This window comes from Leptodactylus fuscus, chromosome 11 (assembly GCF_031893055.1).
Source record: "Leptodactylus fuscus isolate aLepFus1 chromosome 11, aLepFus1.hap2, whole genome shotgun sequence".
NCBI lineage: Eukaryota > Metazoa > Chordata > Amphibia > Anura > Leptodactylidae > Leptodactylus > Leptodactylus fuscus.
Genome location: NC_134275.1, coordinates 86,029,957 through 86,053,714, shown reverse-complemented (window position 1 = coordinate 86,053,714; position 23,758 = coordinate 86,029,957). Strand labels below are relative to the sequence as shown.

Genomic DNA, 23,758 nt, shown 5'->3' with positions numbered 1-23,758 from the left:
CAGGGCGCCGAGCCCCGAGCTGTCATTCCTTGCCTGTATTTAACTGTCAGAGCCTCGTGCGGGGCGGCGGGGATTGTATTTCAGCTGTAATTTTATTATATAATGACATATTAATCTCCTTCACCGCATGCAATTTACTGAGTATTAGTCACAAACCGCAACGTCTTCAATCCTCATTTACCGGCTCACAACACTTATACCTGCTGAACGCACTTAAAGGAAGACGAGCCCTAAAGCAGCGGCTACAAGCCAAGGATGGCGCCGTCATGTGACCAAGGCAACCGAACAAATAGTCAGAGAGAATAGTCAGATTATTACCCGGCTCAGACCTCAGTGAGGACTCTGCTTAGCAGCCCGCGCCTGGTTTTATACTATTCTAGGCTATGGCCGCCATTGTAGATGATTAATTAACAAAAAGCAACAGCTTTGTAAATGGTCTTCATTAAAAATGTCCTATAGTTTTGTATCTGCAGACCGACGCGTCTTCATGGCGACAGACAACAAACCGTGTGTAGTCGGATCCTGCTGTCCCTGCTCCCGAGTCTCCTGGCCCAGACTCCCCACATCATAGTGACCCAGGGGCTCCGCTGCCCCTTACGGCATACAGTATAGGATCGTGGGACTGTGAGGAGGCCGGAACGTCTGGCGCCACTACGATGTCTAGGCCTCCAGATGGAAAGCAAGTCGGAAAACCTGTTCAATGTTCCGTTCCAGATTGTGTTGCGTGCATGGGGCCTTCGGGCATCGGCAATATATCCTAAGCTCATGGCATCTGTCTCAGAGACTTCCCCTAAAGCGGGTTGTTCACATTACATACATATCGGCTGAACCTGGTGAAGGTCCATCTACGAAATATGTGACCCCCCAACTCTCCCCAATAGCGGATGTCAGGGGAGATTGGATCGGGAATCAACTCAATCTCCCCTTCCAAGATACATGCACCACTGAGCTGAGCATGCATGTGCATAGGGGAAGCAGTCGGGATGACGGTCAGCTATGTAAGTGTATGGGACGAGTAGATTGTTTGCAACGCTTGGGCACAAACTGATGCCAATTCCTCCGGGTAGTAACAGCAGGGACGTCTCTGTGCAGCCTTGTCTAATACAATAAGGATGATGATGGAGCCTGCGCGGACACATTCCTGATAAGCCACAATTTATCTGTCTCCGTCTTTTATTCCGCAAGGCGCTAACGCATTTCACTCCTCCAGTACTTAGTAATATAGTAAATGAGGATGACTAAGCTGCGGGAGAGCGGCGGCCACCAGGCCTGACACCAGAGGAGCCGGCGATGAAGGCATCTGTTACCATCTCTAATAAACAATTCTTGATTTGCATTTTATATCTTGAGCGCGATGGCGGTGAACTTCATCAGCTCCGCACTGCCGATGGATAGCAGAGGTGACATCACACATTAGGACAATAAACGCACCTTATTATGGTCCGGTCAGACAACGCCAGCAAGGACAGCGCACAACTCATAGCAGGTTATTAGGGCTGTGACAGAAGAGGAGACGTGATTTACAGAGATGCATTGTGTGTACAGGGGCCCTGACAATACATAGCAGCGACCAGGAGATAAGCCGTATACATCCCATGGAGGGGGCTGATATTGGGGGGATCCCACATACACGTTTCTCCGCAGATAGATACGATCTGTCACTCTCAGCTCTTTCAAGTCTCAAAGACCGATTGTTCCTTCTGTCACCCGACGAGATGAAGATTTGCTGAATGGCTGCTTTTTAAAGATCGGAGAAATAAAAGCTACCCTCGTAAGGGTTAATATTATGGGTTGCGAGAGAATGCAGGTTTCACTAGTGTTAACCCATTCCTAGACAGGGCTCTGTGGGTAGCGCCGTTACCTTGCACTATTGCAAAACTGCAAACACAAGACTTTGGATAGCGATAGCTTTTAGTCTGAAACAGGGAAATATAAGGGGCGGCCAGACCTGCCCATGACCCCACAAGTCCAAGGAACCACCTTATTATTTTACTTTTCATCTCAGTACGTCCAATATTCGGTGCCGATTCATTGCTTAATATATCTTTACAGTGGTCAGGGCTCCGTTTTCCTGATACAAAGCTCCAAATCCCCTGCACATACATACTAAAACTGTGACCACTAAGAGGAACTTCCTACTCTTTATACAGAATGGGGGAAATTTAAGAAAGTTTTTGGGGGTTTTCTGCACAAAAGCTGTTCCCCGTTGTCTTTTTCACACTGAGGCTACAAGCCCATGTCCCTATAGCCCCTCAGTACCCCGCACGGGGCCCATACTGTAGAAGAAGTGAACCAACAATACACAGTTGGCTTTGCTATGTAATGAATATCACTTCCAAAACAGTCCCATTCTCTTCAATGCAGCCAGTTGCAATACCAGACACAACCATGGACAGGTGTGGCGCTGTTCTGGCAGAACGGGAATATGTTACTATTCCTGCACAACCCTTACAACACGCCATCATGTCTTCTTCATATGGGATTTACAAAGCACATCCACTAGGGGCGCTGTTTGATGTAAGGTCAATAAACAGACACAAACAGGAAGAATTATACAAAACTGCAGAAATATTTATTAAACTACTCAATCATCAAGTACATGACATTGTAGGTTCCGGTAATACGGGCTTACGCAGGGTTACTATGTACAGATTTATTCTCTCGAATGGCTTCACCTTTGTGTTTGAACCTTTGCAAGAAATTCTTTATTTTTCTATGAATTCAGCAAAGGATCTTGGGAAATCCCTGAAAATCTATATGGCCTCCTGGAGACACTTCCCGACCTGTTATCCCTCCGTAGTGGTGGCAGCTGTTGTGCAAGCCGATCCCCACGGCCGCCAATAAATTCAGAATGCCCTGCTGAGATCCTCGAGGCATGTTGTGCCTCACGCCTCGGCGGTTCATTGTGAATTGAAATAAAGTGTATTGTGTAGGCGAGCGCAACGGCTGCCATATTGTAGATGCAAATGCATTGAGGAGAAAAAAAGCAAAAAAAAAAAAAAACCACAATAAAAAAAACTCAGTCTGATAACGTCAGCTCGTCCGCGGCGCACAGTGAGGTATGGCTCTTCTCTTAGGATTTTGAGTAGCGCCTCTTGACAGAGTCCCTGTAGAAGAGGAAGATTTTCTGGGCTGAGGTCTGGGCGGCTGCTATACACTGCTGGAGCTGGGGAGAGAAGAGACAGCGGCGGTGAGGAGAGAGACATTATTAAACCCCCAGGCGCCCCGCACCCACCGCCTCCCCCTCCCCTCCCCCCTCACTTTATGAACTGCCACAGGGAGACGCAGCTATTTGTTCAATTTTAATGATTCTCTTAACATCATTTTATTAAATTGTCTCTCCCTCTGTCTGCCTGGGGGGGACTGGTGCTAAAAAACAGGGACTGGCGGCGAATGTAAACACACCAAAAGCAGGATAAAAGAAGATCGGCCTTCACATCACCGGGCGACACAGACCGGGAAATGATAAATGGGGTCTTATCCTCCCACCATGGGGCGATACAAAAGGGGAAAGAAGACAAAGCGCTATACAGAAGGGGCGAGGAGACAAAGAAGACTCCCCTGCAACCAGAAACAGAGTAAAGGGTCTGGCATTTATCCTATAGGATGACAGGGATCAAGGAAAGCTTATGATAAAGCCCCGCCTACTATAGGGTAACATAAGACAAGATGACCCACCTACCATAGGGCAGCTAGAAGATATGGATGCCCCTTCTATTATAGCGTAACATAAGGTAGATACGAGACATGGACACCTACCTACTATAGGGAACAATAAGGTAGCTAGAAGATATGGATGCTCCTCCTACTATAGGGTAACATAAGGTAGCTATAAGACATAATGCCCCGCCTACTATAGGGTAACATAGGGGACCTATAAGACATGATGCCCCGCCTACTATAGGGTAACATAAGGTAACTATAAGACATGGATGCCCCTCCCACTATAGGACAACTATAAGATCTCCACCCCACTCCAGGGTGACATTGAGCGAGTGGCGAGCTGGGTGCGGGGCGCAGGCACACGTTACATCATCAGTATTCACCAGAGAGGTGCGATCAGACAAATATCCGCTCCAGCTGGGAGAGATTTGTACAGGAGGACGACAGGAGAGGAGCGGGAATAAACCGCCATAAATAATCGCCCTGCGCTCTCTCACCACCTGGGACCCGAATATCTGCAGAGGAGGCCAGAATGTAATCGCCCCAATTTCTGGCACCGCTGGAGCTCAAACCTGAGCAGAGAATCCACAAGGACGGGGCGGAGGAGCAGAGGCAGATGTGCGCGGTCAGAGAGGAGAGAGTGACATGGCCGACGGATAACACAACGCAGGAGATATATACTGGATATATGTGTATATATACGCCCCCCCCCCCTTCCAGATAAGCGCTACATCTCCAGTCACTAGGGTTCAGCATCTTGTCCTAGAACAGCAGCATCTAAGAGACGGATAGAGAAGACGCGACTCCACAGCCGACAACCAACAGACTAGAACTTACTGTTGTCACTAAATAAAAATGGCCGCCCATGCTGGTCCTCACTTATCACGTAGTCTCTTTGTTGCCAATAGCAACCAATCACAATTCAGCTTTCATACATTCTAGGTAGTTTCAGAAATGAAAGCTGAGCTGTGATTGGTTGCTATGTGCTGTGATTGGTTGCTATGTGCTGTGATTGGTTACTATGTGCTTGATCACTGAGGCCTAGTGGCTACCAATGTGCGCAGATTTCGTATTGGCTGGTCCATGGCGGCCCAAAGAGCCCAGACAGGGCCGGTACAGAGGCTTCTCTCTGAGGTACTGGCTGATCATTAGATAATGGCGGGTGACAACAGCTACCACCGGCCTGTATATACAGCTCAGCCACCACCGGCCTGTATATACAGCTCAGCCACCACCGGCCTGTATATACAGCTCAGCCACCACCGGCCTGTATATACAGCTCAGCCACCACCGGCCTGTATATACAGCTCAGCCACCACCGGCCTGTATATACAGCTCAGCCACCACCGGCCTGTATATACAGCTCAGCCACCACCGGCCTGTATATACAGCTCAGCCACCACCGGCCTGTATATACAGCTCAGCCACCAGCGGCCTGTATATACAGCTCAGCCACCAGCGGCCTGTATATACAGCTCAGCCACCAGCGGCCTGTATATACAGCTCAGCCACCAGCGGCCTGTATATACAGCTCAGCCACCAGCGGCCTGTATATACAGCTCAGCCACCACCGGCCTGTATATACAGCTCAGCCACCACCGGCCTGTATATACAGCTCAGCCACCAGCGGCCTGTATATACAGCTCAGCCACCAGCGGCCTGTATATACAGCTCAGCCACCACCGGCCTGTATATACAGCTCAGCCACCACCGGCCTGTATATACAGCTCAGCTACCAGCGGCCTGTATATACAGCTCAGCCACCACCGGCCTGTATATACAGCTCAGCTACCACCGGCCTGTATATACAGCTCAGCCTCCAGCGGCCTGTATATACAGCTCAGCCACCACCGGCCTGTATATACAGCTCAGCCACCACCGGCCTGTATATACAGCTCAGCCACCACCGGCCTGTATATACAGCTCAGCCACCACCGGCCTGTATATACAGCTCAGCCACCACCGGCCTGTATATACAGCTCAGCCACCACCGGCCTGTATATACAGCTCAGCTACCACCGGCCTGTATATACAGCTCAGCCACCAGCGGCCTGTATATACAGCTCAGCCACCACCGGCCTGTATATACAGCTCAGCCACCACCGGCCTGTATATACAGCTCAGCTACCACCGGCCTGTATATACAGCTCAGCTTCCAGCGGCCTGTATATACAGCTCAGCCACCACCGGCCTGTATATACAGCTCAGCCACCACCGGCCTGTATATACAGCTCAGCCACCACCGGCCTGTATATACAGCTCAGCCACCACCGGCCTGTATATACAGCTCAGCCACCACCGGCCTGTATATACAGCTCAGCCACCACCGGCCTGTATATACAGCTCAGCTACCAGCGGCCTGTATATACAGCTCAGCAACCACCGGCCTGTATATACAGCTCAGCTACCACCGGCCTGTATATACAGCTCAGCCACCACCGGCCTGTATACACAGCTCAGCTACCACCGGCCTGTATATACAGCTCAGCCACCAGCGGCCTGTATATACAGCTCAGCCACCAGCGGCCTGTATATACAGCTCAGCCACCAGCGGCCTGTATATACAGCTCAGCTACCAGCGGCCTGTATATACAGCTCAGCCACCAGCGGCCTGTATATACAGCTCAGCCACCAGCGGCCTGTATATACAGCTCAGCTACCACCGGCCTGTATATACAGCTCAGCCACCACCGGCCTGTATATACAGCTCAGCCACCAGCGGCCTGTATATACAGCTCAGCCACCAGCGGCCTGTATATGCAGCTCAGCCACCAGCGGCCTGTATATACAGCTCAGCTGCAGGGGCGGCCGCCATGTCCTGTCTCATTGTTCAGCCACCTGGTCATTGAGCTGACATTAGCTGAGGCGCGGGGCTGGCAGCACAATGATGGCGGGCTACAGATCCGTGCGCAGCCTAAGAATGACGAGCGCTGAGAGATGGGCCAGTCAATTACCCCGAGATGATTCTGATGATCTGCGGCCACCTGGAGGCGACGTCTGCCTGGCAGGCGAGGGAAAAGACCGCCAATTAATTCAGCGCAGAGGTTGTCGGAATAAATACCAGCAATCTGGAAAAGGGCAGAGGGATTATACGCCAATGTGATACGCCAGTCCTAGAGGTGTGCCAGTCTCTGCTCTCATACACCAGTCCTAGAGGTGTGCCAGTCTCTGCTCTAATACACCAGTCCTAGAGGTGTGCCAGTCTCTGCTCTAATACACCAGTCCTAGAGGTGTGTAGTCTCTGCTCTAATACACCAGTCCTAGAGGTGTGCCAGTCTCTGCTCTAATACACCAGTCCTAGAGGTGTGCCAGTCTCTGCCCTAATACACCAGTCCTAGAGGTGTGCCAGTCTCTGCCCTAATACATCAGTCCTAGAGGTGTGCCAGTCTCTGCTCTCATACACCAGTCCTAGAGGTGTGTAGTCTCTGCTCTAATACACCAGTCCTAGAGGTGTGCCAGTCTCTGCTCTAATACACCAGTCCTAGAGGTGTGCCAGTCTCTGCCCTAATACACCAGTCCTAGAGGTGTGCCAGTCTCTGCCCTAATACATCAGTCCTAGAGGTGTGCCAGTCTCTGCTCTTATACACTAGTCCTAGAGGTGTGCCAGTCTCTGCCCTAATACACCAGTCCTAGAGGTGTGCCAGTCTCTGCTCTAATACACCAGTCCTAGAGGTGTGCCAGTCTCTGCTCTCATACACCAGTCCTAGAGGTGTGCCAGGCTCTGCCCTAATACACCAGTCCTAGAGGTGTGCCAGTCTCTGCTCTAATACACCAGTCCTAGAGGTGTGCCAGTCTCTGCGCTAATACACCAGTCCTAGAGGTGTGCCAGTCTCTGCTCTCATACACCAGTCCTAGAGGTGTGCCAGTCTCTGCGCTAATACACCAGTCCTAGAGGTGTGCCAGGCTCTGCCCTAATACATCAGTCCTAGAGGTGTGCCAGTCTCTGCTCTCATACACCAGTCCTAGAGGTGTGCCAGTCTCTGCGCTAATACACCAGTCCTAGAGGTGTGCCAGTCTCTGCTCTAATACACCAGTCCTAGAGGTGTGCCAGTCTCTGCTCTAATACACCAGTCCTAGAGGTGTGCCAGTCTCTGCCCTAATACATCAGTCCTAGAGGTGTGCCAGTCTCTGCCCTAATACATCAGTCCTAGAGGTGTGCCAGTCTCTGCTCTCATACACCAGTCCTAGAGGTGTGCCAGTCTCTGCTCTCATACACCAGTCCTAGAGGTGTGCCAGTCTCTGCTCTCATACATCAGTCCTAGAGGTGTGCCAGTCTCTGCTCTCATACACCAGTCCTAGAGGTGTGCCAATCTCTGCTCTCATACACCAGTCCTAGAGGTGTGCCAGTCTCTGCTCTCATACACCAGTCCTAGAGGTGTGCCAGTCTCTGCGCTAATACACCAGTCCTAGAGGTGTGCCAGTCTCTGCCCTGATACATCAGTCCTAGAGGTGTGCCAGTCTCTGCCCTAATACATCAGTCCTAGAGGTGTGCCAGTCTCTGCCCTAATACACCAGTCCTAGAGGTGTGCCAGTCTCTGCGCTAATACACCAGTCCTAGAGGTGTGCCAGTCTCTGCTCTAATACACCAGTCCTAGAGGTGTGCCAGTCTCTGCTCTAATACACCAGTCCTAGAGGTGTGCCAGTCTCTGCCCTAATACATCAAGTCCTAGAGGTGTGCCAGTCTCTGCCCTAATACATCAGTCCTAGAGGTGTGCCAGTCTCTGCTCTAATACACTAGTCCTAGAGGTGTGCCAGTCTCTGCGCTAATACACCAGTCCTAGAGGTGTGCCAGTCTCTGCTCTCATACATCAGTCCTAGAGGTGTGCCAGTCTCTGCTCTAATACACCAGTCCTAGAGGTGTGCCAGTCTCTGCCCTAATACACCAGTCCTAGAGGTGTGCCAGTCTCTGCTCTCATACATCAGTCCTAGAGGTGTGCCAGTCTCTGCCCTAATACACCAGTCCTAGAGGTGTGCCAGTCTCTGCTCTCATACATCAGTCCTAGAGGTGTGCCAGTCTCTGCCCTAATACACCAGTCCTAGAGGTGTGCCAGTCTCTGCGCTAATACACCAGTCCTAGAGGTGTGCCAGTCTCTGCTCTCATACATCAGTCCTAGAGGTGTGCCAGTCTCTGCCCTAATACACCAGTCCTAGAGGTGTGCCAGTCTCTGCGCTAATACACCAGTCCTAGAGGTGTGCCAGTCTCTGCCCTAATACACCAGTCCTAGAGGTGTGTAGTCTCTGCTCTAATACACCAGTCCTAGAGGTGTGCCAGTCTCTGCCCTAATACATCAGTCCTAGAGGTGTGCCAGTCTCTGCTCTCACACACCAGTCCTAGAGGTGTGCCAGGCTCTGCCCTAATACATCAGTCCTAGAGGTGTGCTAGGCTCTGCCCTAATACATCAGTCCTAGAGGTGTGCCAGTCTCTGCTCTAATACACTAGTCCTAGAGGTGTGCCAGTCTCTGCTCTCATACACCAGTCCTAGAGGTGTGCTAGGCTCTGCCCTAATACATCAGTCCTAGAGGTGTGCCAGTCTCTGCTCTAATACACCAGTCCTAGAGGTGTGCCAGTCTCTGCCCTAATACATCAGTCCTAGAGGTGTGCCAGTCTCTGCTCTGATACATCAGTCCTAGAGGTGTGCCAGTCTCTGCTCTAATACACCAGTCCTAGAGGTGTGCCAGTCTCTGCCCTAATACACCAGTCCTAGAGGTGTGCCAGTCTCTGCCCTAATACATCAGTCCTAGAGGTGTGCCAGTCTCTGCCCTAATACACCAGTCCTAGAGGTGTGCCAGTCTCTGCCCTAATACACCAGTCCTAGAGGTGTGCCAGTCTCTGCTCTGATACATCAGTCCTAGAGGTGTGCCAGTCTCTGCTCTAATACACCAGTCCTAGAGGTGTGCCAGTCTCTGCCCTAATACACCAGTCCTAGAGGTGTGCCAGTCTCTGCCCTAATACATCAGTCCTAGAGGTGTGCCAGTCTCTGCCCTAATACACCAGTCCTAGAGGTGTGCCAGTCTCTGCCCTAATACATCAGTCCTAGAGGTGTGCCAGTCTCTGCTCTGATACATCAGTCCTAGAGGTGTGCCAGTCTCTGCTCTAATACACCAGTCCTAGAGGTGTGCCAGTCTCTGCTCTAATACACCAGTCCTAGAGGTGTGCCAGTCTCTGCTCTAATACACCAGTCCTAGAGGTGTGCCAGTCTCTGCCCTAATACATCAGTCCTAGAGGTGTGCCAGTCTCTGCCCTGATACATCAGTCCTAGAGGTGTGCCAGGCTCTGCCCTAATACATCAGTCCTAGAGGTGTGCTAGGCTCTGCCCTAATACATCAGTCCTAGAGGTGTGCCAGTCTCTGCTCTAATACATCAGTCCTAGAGGTGTGCCAGTCTCTGCTCTTATACATCAGTCCTAGAGGTGTGCCAGTCTCTGCTCTAATACACCAGTCCTAGAGGTGTGCCAGGCTCTGCCCTAATACACCAGTCCTAGAGGTGTGCCAGTCTCTGCGCTAATACATCAGTCCTAGAGGTGTGCCAGTCTCTGCTCTCATACACTAGTCCTAGAGGTGTGCCAGTCTCTGCTCTCATACACCAGTCCTAGAGGTGTGCTAGTCTCTGCCCTAATACATCAGTCCTAGAGGTGTGCCAGTCTCTGCTCTTATACATCAGTCCTAGAGGTGTGCCAGTCTCTGCTCTAATACACCAGTCCTAGAGGTGTGCCAGTCTCTGCCCTAATACATCAGTCCTAGAGGTGTGCCAGTCTCTGCCCTAATACATCAGTCCTAGAGGTGTGCCAGTCTCTGCCCTAATACACCAGTCCTAGAGGTGTGCCAGTCTCTGCTCTCATACACCAGTCCTAGAGGTGTGCCAGTCTCTGCGCTAATACACCAGTCCTAGAGGTGTGCCAGTCTCTGCCCTAATACATCAGTCCTAGAGGTGTGCCAGTCTCTGCTCTAATACACCAGTCCTAGAGGTGTGCCAGGCTCTGCCCTAATACACCAGTCCTAGAGGTGTGCCAGTCTCTGCTCTCATACATCAGTCCTAGAGGTGTGCCAGTCTCTGCCCTAATACATCAGTCCTAGAGGTGTGCCAGTCTCTGCTCTCACACACCAGTCCTAGAGGTGTGCCAGTCTCTGCTCTCATACATCAGTCCTAGAGGTGTGCCAGTCTCTGCCCTAATACATCAGTCCTAGAGGTGTGCCAGTCTCTGCTCTCATACATCAGTCCTAGAGGTGTGCCAGTCTCTGCCCTAATACATCAGTCCTAGAGGTGTGCCAGTCTCTGCTCTCATACACCAGTCCTAGAGGTGTGCCAGTCTCTGCCCTAATACATCAGTCCTAGAGGTGTGCTAGTCTCTGCTCTAATACACCAGTCCTAGAGGTGTGCCAGTCTCTGCTCTCATACATCAGTCCTAGAGGTGTGCCAGTCTCTGCCCTAATACATCAGTCCTAGAGGTGTGCCAGTCTCTGCTCTCATACACCAGTCCTAGAGGTGTGCCAGTCTCTGCCCTAATACATCAGTCCTAGAGGTGTGCTAGTCTCTGCTCTAATACACCAGTCCTAGAGGTGTGCCAGTCTCTGCTCTAATACACCAGTCCTAGAGGTGTGCCAGTCTCTGCCCTAATACATCAGTCCTAGAGGTGTGCCAGTCTCTGCTCTCATACACCAGTCCTAGAGGTGTGCCAGTCTCTGCTCTCATACACCACTCCTAGAGGTGTGCCAGTCTCTGCCCTAATACATCAGTCCTAGAGGTGTGCTAGTCTCTGCTCTAATACACCAGTCCTAGAGGTGTGCCAGTCTCTGCTCTAATACACCAGTCCTAGAGGTGTGCCAGTCTCTGCCCTAATACATCAGTCCTAGAGGTGTGCCAGTCTCTGCTCTCATACACCAGTCCTAGAGGTGTGCCAGTCTCTGCCCTAATACATCAGTCCTAGAGGTGTGCTAGTCTCTGCTCTAATACACCAGTCCTAGAGGTGTGCCAGTCTCTGCCCTAATACACCAGTCCTAGAGGTGTGCCAGTCTCTGCCCTAATACATCAGTCCTAGAGGTGTGCCAGTCTCTGCTCTCATACACCAGTCCTAGAGGTGTGCCAGTCTCTGCTCTCATACACCACTCCTAGAGGTGTGCCAGTCTCTGCCCTAATACATCAGTCCTAGAGGTGTGCCAGTCTCTGCTCTGATACACCAGTCCTAGAGGTGTGCCAGTCTCTGCTCTGATACACCAGTCCTAGAGGTGTGCCAGTCTCTGCTCTGATACACCAGTCCTAGAGGTGTGCCAGTCTCTGCCCTAATACATCAGTCCTAGAGGTGTGCCAGTCTCTGCTCTAATACACCAGTCCTAGAGGTGTGCCAGTCTCTGCTCTCATACACCAGTCCTAGAGGTGTGCCAGTCTCTGCCCTAATACACCAGTCCTAGAGGTGTGCCAGTCTCTGCTCTCATACATCAGTCCTAGAGGTGTCTATAGTAGTGTATGGTGTCTCTAGCAGGTCACTCAGATCTCTTCTCTCACCCGCTGGTCCTAGAGGTTCCTACATCTGCTCTAATTACGTTGCGGCTCCTAATCCCCAGTCCTAGAGGTGTTGGCACATTGACTGGTTTCCCAGTGCGGTGTCCAGCCTGCAGCCCCGTCCATTGGTCAGTGACAGAAGTGTCCTCAGTACAAGGCGCCTGAGCAGAGCGGCAGACTGCAGAACTGTGCAGACACCGAGCCTGCCAGACCATCATCAGTGCGCGGGCCTGGAGGCTGCTCAGGACTGTCCAGAAATATTGGTATTAGCATAATGCAGCATGTGGGCGCCGGCGTCTCCAGGAGGATACAGGAATGCAAACACCAGCAGAAAGCTGAAGGTTCTGCCCCCTGGACCAGCCGCAGCTGCAATGTCCTAAGACCTGGCTTATTGATATATAACATATCTACAGAGCGTGTATACGGCATCCCCTATAGAAAGCTGCACCTTATATACTGTATATATACAATCCAAAGGTATACGGAAAGCAATGGCGCCTGTATCAATCAGCCAGAACAGTACAGGGGTTTCTCAGCTTCAGCAGTGTTTTATACTGATGACTTCTCCATAGGATCCGAACCAGGTGTGTAAGGGGCTGCAATTAGCTCTGCAGCCCCATCCACTGTACAGTGGTGGCACCGGGGTACTGCAGCTCTCAGCCTCATACTGGAATAAGAACAAAGCTGCTTGCGGCCTGGTTTTTTGCCAGGAGGAGCCAGATCAGCTGACTGGTGCGGGGTTCTCGTATCGGACCCCACTGATCAGATGATGGACTATCCTTTCCTTCTACAGATACACATGCATCCCCAGCCCTCCACATCACATTCATCAGACCAGGCGCACTTCTTCCATTGCTCCATGGGTGATCACTCCATAGGGGGTGGGGGCTCATATGTACAGGTGGATGTGGGATTGGGCACCTCTGTGTAGAGCTGGTACAGCGGAGTGACACTTACCTCTGCATGCGAATAGACACCGCGAGAGGAAACGGTTAATATTTTCTTTTCCGTACTTTCAATGGCGAATGTCAATACGGCGCGGCTCTCCTGGGAACGTAAAGCAACACGGAATCCGTCAGCCCAAGCCGGTGACAACTTATAGCAACCAATCAGATCACTTCCTTTAGCTTCAAAAGAGTCTCCAAAATATGAGAGCTGGAATCTCCTTCCATTGACCTAAGGTGATGCTACACTGCAAAAGTCCTTGCCCACAACACAAGGGGGCGCTAAAGCAGCTGTGGCAAATCCCCCTGCTATTGTATTACTGACCTTTTGTTCCTTAGTAGTGGGATCAATGGTGATATGGCCGTCATCGTCCAGAGCGCAGGTGACGCCACAGAACATGGCGCGCATAGGGAGGCCGGCGTCCATCATACCCATGCAGGCTGCGTTCAGGTGGCAGGCAAGGAGCTGGAAGGGCAGTTAAGGGGTTAAAGCCACGTGTCGGGGATTCAGTCTATGAAAGAGTCTAAAAGAAAACCTGTCTCTGTCCCTGTGATTGGTGACTATAGGCAAGAAAAGCTGATTTAGGGATTCTGCCCAATAACGGAGGTCACCGGTCACAGGGTAAAGTAGCGGCTCAGTCCCACTCAGGTAAAAGGGGCAGAGCCACTAAACCAAGCGCAACCATTATACAATGTACATTGCTGCGCTTGGTATTCATGGCTGCGGCCTCTTTAAACAGCTGATCGGTGAGGGTCCTGGGTGACCTTTCATATCCGCATGAATGTGCCAGGAAATGCCCCTCTGGATGATGACTACGGGGGCAGTGTATGACTGAGCGGGCACATCCTGTAAGTAATGGGGTGACGGATTCTTCCCGCACTCCTAGTGGTCAGACAGCGCCATAGACTTTGTGCTATTGTAGTGCAGAACTCCGCCCTTACATAGGGTCACATATCAGGCCGGCGGGATGAGGGATGAGATCGGTCAGAGCTGTTCTTACTACGTGTGGACGTGATGAGACGTTTATGGGGCTCTGTGAAGGTCCAAACACACGACCAAGTGCGAATCCAAGATGGGGCCGAGTTTATCTCAGAATGAAGTTGGATTCCATGATACGGTTACATCTATGTCTACGGGTCTTCTGGATCCATTTTGTTCTGATAACGGTGCAGAATAGGATCTGCTCCAATATCATCCGTGTTATCGGGGTGGAATGGAGAAGCCCCATAGATGTCTATGTGTCACAGAATCCACTTGGATGGGACTGAGCGTCATCTGACTTCATTCCATGATACTCAACTCGAGTGCACTCTCGTCATGTACAGGGCCCCTACTTATCTTATATACAGTGTCCGGGACAGGAAGTAGTGAACATGGTCGACCGTCACCAGAGGGCGCTCCATGTCAGTCCGAGACCTCCCCAGTCACAGTCAGAGACCTCCCCAGTCACAGTCCGAGGCCTCCCCAGTCACAGTCCGAGGCCTCCCCAGTCACAGTCAGAAACCTCCCCAGTCACAGTCAGTCAGAGACCTCCCCGGTCACAATCAGTCAGAGACCTCCCCAGTCACAGTCAGAGGCCTCCCCAGTCACAGTCCGAGGCCTCCCCAGTCACAGTCCGAGGCCTCCCCAGTCACAGTCAGAAACCTCCCCAGTCACAGTCAGAAACCTCCCCAGTCACAGTCAGAAACCTCCCCAGTCACAGTCCGAGGCCTCCCCAGTCACAGTCCGAGGCCTCCCCAGTCACAGTCAGAAACCTCCCCAGTCACAGTCAGTCAGAGACCTCCCCGGTCACAATCAGTCAGAGACCTCCCCAGTCACAGTCAGAGACCTCCCCAGTCACAGTCAGAGACCTCCCCAGTCACAGTCAGAGACCTCCTCAGTCACAATCAGTCAGAGACCTCCCCAGTCACAGTCAGAGACCTCCCCAGTCACAGTCAGAGACCTCCCCAGTCACAGTCAGAGACCTCCCCAGTCACAGTCAGAGACCTCCCCAGTCACAGTCAGAGGCCTCCCTGGTCACAGTCAGAGGCCTCCCCAGTCACAGTCAGAGACCTCCCCAGTCACAGTCAGAGGCCTCCCTGGTCACAGTCAGAGGCCTCCCCGGTCACAGAGACCTCGCCAGTCACAGTCAGAGACCTCCCCAGTCACAGTCAGAGGCCTCCCCGGTCACAGAGACCTCGCCAGTCACAATCAGTCAGAGACCTCCCCGGTCACAGTCAGAGACCTCCCCAGTCACAGTCAGAGGCCTCCCCGGTCACAGTCAGAGACCTCCCGGTCACAGTCAGAGACCTCCCCAGTCACAGTCAGAGACCTCCCCGGTCACAGTCAGAGACCTCCCCGGTCACAGAGACCTCCCCAGTCACAGTCAGAGACCTCCCCAGTCACAGTCAGAGACCTCCCCAGTCACAGTCAGAGACCTCCCCGGTCACAGTCAGAGACCTCCCCAGTCACAGTCAGAGACCTCCCCGGTCACAGTCAGAGACCTCCCCGGTCACAGTCAGAGACCTCCCCGGTCACAGTCAGAGACCTCCCCAGTCACAGTCAGAGGCCTCCCTGGTCACAGTCAGAGGCCTCCCCGGTCACAGAGACCTCGCCAGTCACAATCAGTCAGAGACCTCCCCGGTCACAGTCAGAGACCTCCCCAGTCACAGTCAGAGACCTCCCCAGTCACAGTCAGAGGCCTCCCCAGTCACAGTCAGAGACCTCCCCGGTCACAGTCAGAGACCTCCCCAGTCACAGTCAGAGACCTCCCCGGTCACAGTCAGAGACCTCCCCGGTCACAGTCAGAGACCTCCCCGGTCACAGTCAGAGACCTCCCCAGTCACAGTCAGAGACCTCCCCGGTCACAGTCAGAGACCTCCCCGGTCACAGAGACCTCCCCAGTCACAGTCAGAGACCTCCCCGGTCACAGTCAGAGACCTCCCCAGTCACAGTCAGAGACCTCCCCGGTCACAGTCAGAGACCTCCCCGGTCACAGAGACCTCCCCAGTCACAGTCAGAGGCCTCCCTGGTCACAGTCAGAGGCCTCCCCGGTCACAGAGACTTCGCCAGTCACAATCAGTCAGAGACCTCCCCGGTCACAGTCAGAGACCTCCCCAGTCACAGTCAGAGACCTCCCCAGTCACAGTCAGAGGCCTCCCCAGTCACAGTCAGAGACCTCCCCGGTCACAGTCAGAGACCTCCCGGTCACAGTCAGAGACCTCCCCGGTCACAGTCAGAGACCTCCCCGGTCACAGTCAGAGACCTCCCCAGTCACAGTCAGAGACCTCCCCAGTCACAGTCAGAGACCTCCCCGGTCACAGTCAGAGACCTCCCCGGTCACAGTCAGAGACCTCCCCGGTCACAGTCAGAGACCTCCCCGGTCACAGAGACCTCCCCAGTCACAGTCAGAGACCTCCCCGGTCACAGTCAGAGACCTCCCCGGTCACAGTCAGAGACCTCCCCGGTCACAGTCAGAGACCTCCCCGGTCACAGAGACCTCCCCAGTCACAATCAGAGACCTCCCCGGTCACAGTCAGAGACCTCCCCAGTCACAGTCAGAGACCTCCCCAGTCACAGTCAGAGACCTCCCCAGTCACAGTCAGAGGCCTCCCCAGTCACAGAGACCTCGCCAGTCACAATCAGTCAGAGACCTCCCCGGTCACAGTCAGAGACCTCCCCAGTCACAGTCAGAGGCCTCCCCAGTCACAGTCAGAGACCTCCCGGTCACAGTCAGAGACCTCCCCAGTCACAGTCAGAGACCTCCCCGGTCACAGAGACCTCCCCAGTCACAGTCAGAGACCTCCCCGGTCACAGTCAGAGACCTCCCCGGTCACAGTCAGAGACCTCCCCGGTCACAGAGACCTCCCCAGTCACAGTCAGAGACCTCCCCGGTCACAGTCAGAGACCTCCCCGGTCACAGTCAGAGACCTCCCCGGTCACAGAGACCTCCCCAGTCACAGTCAGAGACCTCCCCGGTCACAGTCAGAGGCCTCTCCGGTCACAGTCAGAGACCTCCCCAGTCACAGTCAGAGACCTCCCCGGTCACAGTCAGAGACCTCCCCGGTCACAGTCAGAGACCTCCCCGGTCACAGTCAGAGACCTCCCCGGTCACAGTCAGAGACCTCCCCGGTCACAGTCAGAGACCTCCCCGGTCACAGAGACCTCCCCAGTCACAGTCAGAGACCTCCCCGGTCACAGTCAGAGACCTCCCCAGTCACAGTCAGAGACCTCCCCAGTCACAGTCAGAGGCCTCCCCGGTCACAGTCAGAGGCCTCCCCGGTCACAGAGACCTCGCCAGTCACAATCAGTCAGAGACCTCCCCGGTCACAGTCAGAGACCTCCCCAGTCACAGTCAGAGACCTCCCCAGTCACAGTCAGAGGCCTCCCCAGTCACAGTCAGAGACCTCCCCGGTCACAGTCAGAGACCTCCCGGTCACAGTCAGAGACCTCCCCAGTCACAGTCAGAGACCTCCCCGGTCACAGTCAGAGACCTCCCCGGTCACAGAGACCTCCCCAGTCACAGTCAGAGACCTCCCCGGTCACAGTCAGAGACCTCCCCGGTCACAGTCAGAGACCTCCCCGGTCACAGAGACCTCCCCAGTCACAGTCAGAGACCTCCCCGGTCACAGTCAGAGACCTCCCCGGTCACAGTCAGAGACCTCCCCGGTCACAGTCAGAGACCTCCCCGGTCACAGAGACCTCCCCAGTCACAGTCAGAGACCTCCCCGGTCACAGTCAGAGGCCTCTCCGGTCACAGTCAGAGACCTCCCCAGTCACAGTCAGAGACCTCCCCAGTCACAGTCAGAGACCTCCCCAGTCACAGTCAGAGACCTCCCCAGTCACAGTCAGAGACCTCCCCAGTCACAGTCAGAGATCTCCCCAGTCACAGTCAGAGGCCTCTCCGGTCACAGTCAGAGGCCTCCCCAGTCACAGAGACCTCCTCAGTCACAGTCAGAGACCTCCCCAGTCACAGTCAGAGACCTCCCCGGTCACAGTCAGAGACCTCCCCGGTCACAGTCAGAGACCTCCCCGGTCACAGTCAGAGACCTCCCCGGTCACAGTCAGAGACCTCCCCGGTCACAGTCAGAGGCCTCTCCGGTCACAGTCAGAGGCCTCTCCGGTCACAGTCAGAGACCTCCCCGGTCACAGTCAGAGACCTCCCGGTCACAGTCAGAGACCTCCCCGGTCACAGTCAGAGACCTCCCCGGTCACAGTCAGAGACCTCCCCGGTCACAGTCAGAGGCCTCCCCGGTCACAGTCAGAGGCCTCCCCGGTCACAGTCAGAGACCTCCCGGTCACAGTCAGAGACCTCCCCAGTCACAGTCAGAGACCTCCCCGGTCACAGTCAGAGACCTCCCCGGTCACAGAGACCTCCCCAGTCACAGTCAGAGACCTCCCCAGTCACAGTCAGAGACCTCCCCAGTCACAGTCAGAGACCTCCCCAGTCACAGTCAGAGGCCTCTCCGGTCACAGTCAGAGACCTCCCCAGTCACAGTCAGAGACCTCCCTAGTCACAGTCAGAGACCTCCCCAGTCACAGTCAGAGGCCTCTCCGGTCACAGTCAGAGACCTCCCTAGTCACAGTCAGAGACCTCCCCAGCCCTAATCCTGAATGTGTGAACAAAGTTTGACAATATGAGCGACAAGCTCCGCTGGGAAATGTGATTTACTATTAACATTAGGAAGTCGCCATCTTCTCCTCCTACAATACAAAAATAGCCGTCAGCCAGGCAAAGACAGACAGTGTTATCGTAACCCCCGAGGCGCAGACTCTGAACAGCGTTTTGTCGAAATCTTTGGAAACAGACATTAAAGAAGTTTAGCCATGACGCTTCTCGAACACCCAGACAAGAAGATGAGAGCGGAGACAAGAATCAGCCACATCCTATTTTAAGCCGATTTCCCAGCAGTGCCGACATCCTCCATTCGGGAGTACATGACATCTTAATTCTAGCGCTACCTGTGCAGCTTTAATTACCCTGCTAATTCCTGACAAATTAACGAAGACGACTTTACGTATTACAGGAGGCTGCACTACTTCTCCAGGCACCATTGTACAGACCAAATACTCAGCCCAAGGTGCACAATAGAGTCTTCTATCTCATAAACCAGATTTCCTATTGTTTTGTGGCTGTGGTCAGTGGTCGCTACAGTGACCCCTGATCAATCATAATGGAACTCGTATATCTATACTGCCCTCTGGAGGTCAGATTGTGCATGTGTTGTCTAGGAGTGGAAGCGGCCACCAGAATCCTTCCCTAAGAATCGAGCTTAAATCCAAGATGCTGATCCATCTTTCTGTTGTTGCCGATCACTACACATAGCTAAGCCGGACGATTCTGCCAAGATTAGAAGATTTGGTTGATTTTGCTCTCAAGTCTCATAGGAACCTTAGAGGGATTTTTCACAAACATCCATATAGATGGCCTAACCTTAGATCGTCACTATATGATCGTGAGGTCTGATACCCGGGCTCCCTGCCCAAACACACAGTCACATGTCTGCTCCTCCTGACCATAAAGAGTCTAAATGGCACCAAAACTGACCAGTTACTCAGGAATGGTGGGGGCGAGAGAAAAAATTCCAACTGTGCGGCGAAAGTTGTCTCATGGTCCAACTGTGGAGCATGAGACAAGCATGCTTGTAACAACATGCTGGGGTACAATATGGCCCCTTATAAGGGCCCACTGATGGCCATTAGAGGGTTACAGGGCTTTAGCGAAGTCCCATAAACTTGATCCTGCTACAAGGATGTAACGAGAATATGCAATTTCCTAATATGTCACCCAGAACACCTCACTGTAAGCAATTTAACAAATTTCCATGAGCCGGGATTATATCTCTAATCTAAGCGTGTCCTGATTGGGCTTGAAAGAAACATGTGACACTTCCATCTCTACGGCTCCTTAAAGAAGTCGAAATCTGTCCTAGAATGTAATCTCTCTGTTGTGCCGCTATCAGGCCGAGCCAACTGTGGCATAAAATCAAACGGCGCGGCACAATGGCTGGCATTCTATCAATGGAAGATAAAGACAAGATAAGACCAGAAGGGAACGGGCAACAGGAAGAAAAGCGTGTACTGATAGCGCAAGACATGAAAAGGAATAAAACATTTGCAGGATAACATTCAGAGGCTGAGAAGTAATTGAAAGAACTGCAGGGAGGCTCATTAGGATTATCGTGTGAAGAACGCCCTCCGGTGGCCAGTCATGGGTATTACAGGTACAGTAAAGGAATAAGGATACAGATCCCCCGTCATTGATGACCTGAAGTACGATGGTGATCGATGTCCGTGGGTGCAGTGTGCCCAAGATAACAGCCTCACAGGTCTCCCGAATCATCTGCTCCTGGTTCTTCTCTTGTATGGCTGATTGGGAAAGCAAAAAAAATAAAGATATGAGATTAAGATATATATGCCATTATACTGGGGAGTCGCCGCTGCAGCAGGAACCCCCCCCCCCACAGGACAGGTCCTCAATATTACAGTGCTGGGGTGCCCCTTAAAAGCAGAATTCCAGTTAAGATGGCTCCATTAGTAGGACGACTACAGCATCTGCCAAGAGGGATGAAGAAGTGAGGAGGAAGTCATCTGAATTATACGGCTGACAGCATGCTCAACCTCCAACATAAGTGGTCAATAAGTGGTTTTACAGAGGGAGGGTCTCACAGCAGTTGGGATTCCTTTAAGACCTGACGGCTACAAGTGCGGCTTAACACGCAACGTTGTTTCTGTAACTCCTATTCACTTCTATGAGAGCCAGAGAAACAGAATATATAAGTGAGCTTGGCTGCCTCCAAAGTCCCAGCTGTCTCATCCATGTGAATTGGATTTGGGGGACCCTTTATACAACTGTGGGTGTTGCATCTATTGCACATATATGGATATATATATCCTGTAGATATGCCATACATATCTGAGATGGAGTACCACCTTAATTCTATGGCCATACAGGGAATTTCAAGCTCGCTGCAAAGAGAGTCACATAAGCGCACGCTGGTACCTGCGGGTGATGGGATGCTCGGACTTAGGATAGTAGATTTGCACATTGGAGCCGGTCTGCTTTACTATACTGGATGTAAACTATATGGAGGACTCTGGCCTCTGCGCTAACCATGGTATTTAATATGTAAGTAATCCTATGGCTAGGTTCGCACGGCGGATTTTGCAGGTCCGGCCATTCAAAATCCATCATAGAAATCTCCCTGCTGTCACAAGAAACATTTCCTGATCCCATTCACTTTAATGGGAGGTTGGGGCAGAATCAGCCTGACGACAGGGACGGACAGGGCGCCGTGAAATAAGAGTCTGCCTCCTACTGAAATTAAACAGGAAACAGAATTTTTATGGCAGATTCGGCCGTGTGAACTGAAAGTCGAGAGGATAGGAAGAAACAGGTGAAAGTCCTACATCTACTAACCACAGCCCCGTTACACGTACTCACCGGGTAATCCCACTTTTGGCCGCACCATCACCTCAATAGTGGATTTATGATGCATCTCTCTGCTGACTTTAATCTCTGCGGGGCCGTATACTCCAGCCAGGACTGATGTGTCTCCTGGAGCAAAAGTAAGAAGCACAAATATAACCAGGGCCCTGTATTCATAGACATCACAATGTATTTAATCTGGTAATCCAGAATAAAGAACTATAATCTGAGCAGAGACTAGAAAGATTTTCTCTACAACAAGCTGCAAAACAAAGTCCATTATTTCAATGCCATAGTCTGGATATGTTGCAAAATTGCAAGTCCCATCAGAACAAGGCGCAGTTTACCGAAAGGAGCTCCGATGAGCCTCACTGTCCATGGTGCTGGATTACTCTAGTAAACTGACTGACATATCTGCGAGTGCAAGAGAGTCCCAGAGAATGGCTGCAGGAACCCTCTATAGCGGTCACAACGTGGGGTCAGAGGTAATGAGGCAGATTTATTTACACATGAAAGAAACACAATTTTTCTTGCGCAAGTTGGATATTTATGTGGAAGGTGCGCCTGATTTATGAGACGTGTTCCTCCCATTAATCAGGCGTATCCTCTGCAGCGGATAAGACAACCGGCGCTGAACTTCACAATAGGTTCACACTAGTCTGTCTCTCTGTCTTCTGGGCGAGACGTTAAAAATGAAATCGACAGAGGGAAGTGTCCTTCATGCAGGGCTTTTTCTTCAGCGTCTCCATCAGAAATGTAAATGTAGCCCAAGTCTGTTAATATTCATAAACTACCGGCCCTCCTCTCCTTCCTGCTGATCGTCAGATTACTCCCTATGCAAAGCAATAGCTGTCAATCAGAGGCTGCAGAGCAGAGGAAGCCTGCACATCATGTATATCAGTGGCCTCCTGGCTGATCACTGCAAAGTATACAATGTAAGTTTATGATAATGCAAAAATTGACATCCGGACTTATTAAAGGGGTCGTCTGGACAGATGTAATTTTCTTAGCTGGTCTGAAGATAGCTGATGATGGACCTGGAAGTTCCAGCAACATCACAACCCCGGGGTCAAGTGATCCAAAACAGAGTTCGGCTTCCTTGGTCACTTCACCCCTTCTTCAGTCTCACAGGTAATCTCACCGGGCTGGCAGACTATAGTAAAGCCAGTCCCCGTAGTACAGGGAGGAGCGCTGCTTCAGATCACATGACTCGGGACCCCCAGACCAGGTAGCTTCATCATGCTCCCTGCTGGTGTGAGAGGTGCTCCAAATATTAAGTTGTTTCAGCCTTGTAATAATCCTGGTGCTTCTTGGGAGGTCCCGAACACCAGAACCCAAACTTACATCAGCCGGGAGCTGGGCTAACGTTTTCGTCAGAAATTCTAGCAAATCTGTTGGGCTGAGCCGTCCCTGCAAGAGAATCCACAAGACAGGCGAGAGCTTAGAGACTGGTAGAAGTCTGACCACTGAGACCCCCGGCCATCCTGAGAACGGGGTCCTGCTTTATACATATCAATGGCACACGACCACTCCAGTCATCTCTATGGGGACTGTTAGAGAAGCCGAGTAGAGTGTTGAGCCATGACTGGAGTAACGCCTGCACAACCGGACACTCCAGTCATACCGTTATAATGTGGTTCGGTCCAACACAAGGCCTTATAAACTCTGATCCATCTATATATACTACTGGCCATAGCAACCAATCAGCTGCCAGCTTTCATATTCTAATATCAGATGTAGAGCTGAAAGCTGGAATCTGATTGGCTGTGTAGGATAGAGACTAAAGTACTTGCCATAGCAACCAATCAGCTGCCAGCTTTCATATTCTAATATCAGATGTAGAGCTGAAAGCTGGAGTCTGATTGGCTGTGTAGGATAGAGACTAAAGTACTTGCCATAGCAACCAATCAGCTGCCAGCTTTCATATTCTAATATCAGCTGTAAAGATGAAAGCTGGAGTCTGATTGGTTGTTGCGGGCCACGCCCCACTCTTCTCGGCGCCGGTGCTTTCTGTGGCGGCCTCCGTCTGTCCCCGTTCGGAGGTTTTTCACCGCTCTCATTATAACTTATACGTGACGTCTATCGTTACCCTGCACGAACGTGGCGGAGCCATCCGGTCTGCTCAGCGGGCTCTGCTCACACGCGATCTCCCTCAGCCCGGGCTCCAACACCTCCATCCTTCTCCCAATCACGGCACGTGCTGGGCACTTTCACTTCCGGGGTCCTTCGCCGGCCTGTCCCGGTTA

At 52.2% G+C, this 23,758-nt stretch overlaps 1 protein-coding gene across 2 annotated transcripts; it reads right to left on the bottom strand.

Moving 5' to 3' along the window:
• Nucleotides 1-2,588: 2,588 nt before the first annotated feature.
• EXOSC5 (exosome component 5) lies at nucleotides 2,589-23,709 on the bottom strand. Of its 2 annotated transcripts, none has more exons than XM_075260443.1 (6): nucleotides 23,602-23,709; nucleotides 21,528-21,641; nucleotides 20,331-20,452; nucleotides 13,430-13,570; nucleotides 13,118-13,207; nucleotides 2,589-3,166 (listed from the first exon to the last, which is right to left on the bottom strand). In XM_075260443.1, exons 1-6 carry the CDS (start codon nucleotides 23,687-23,689, stop codon nucleotides 3,074-3,076), a joined length of 648 nt encoding a protein of 215 aa, XP_075116544.1. In that variant the 5' UTR covers nucleotides 23,690-23,709; the 3' UTR covers nucleotides 2,589-3,073. The 2 variants fall into 2 exon arrangements, with proteins under 2 accessions (XP_075116544.1, XP_075116545.1); XM_075260444.1 differs by having other exon boundaries at nucleotides 23,613-23,708.
• Between the last annotated feature and the right edge of the window lie 49 nt (nucleotides 23,710-23,758).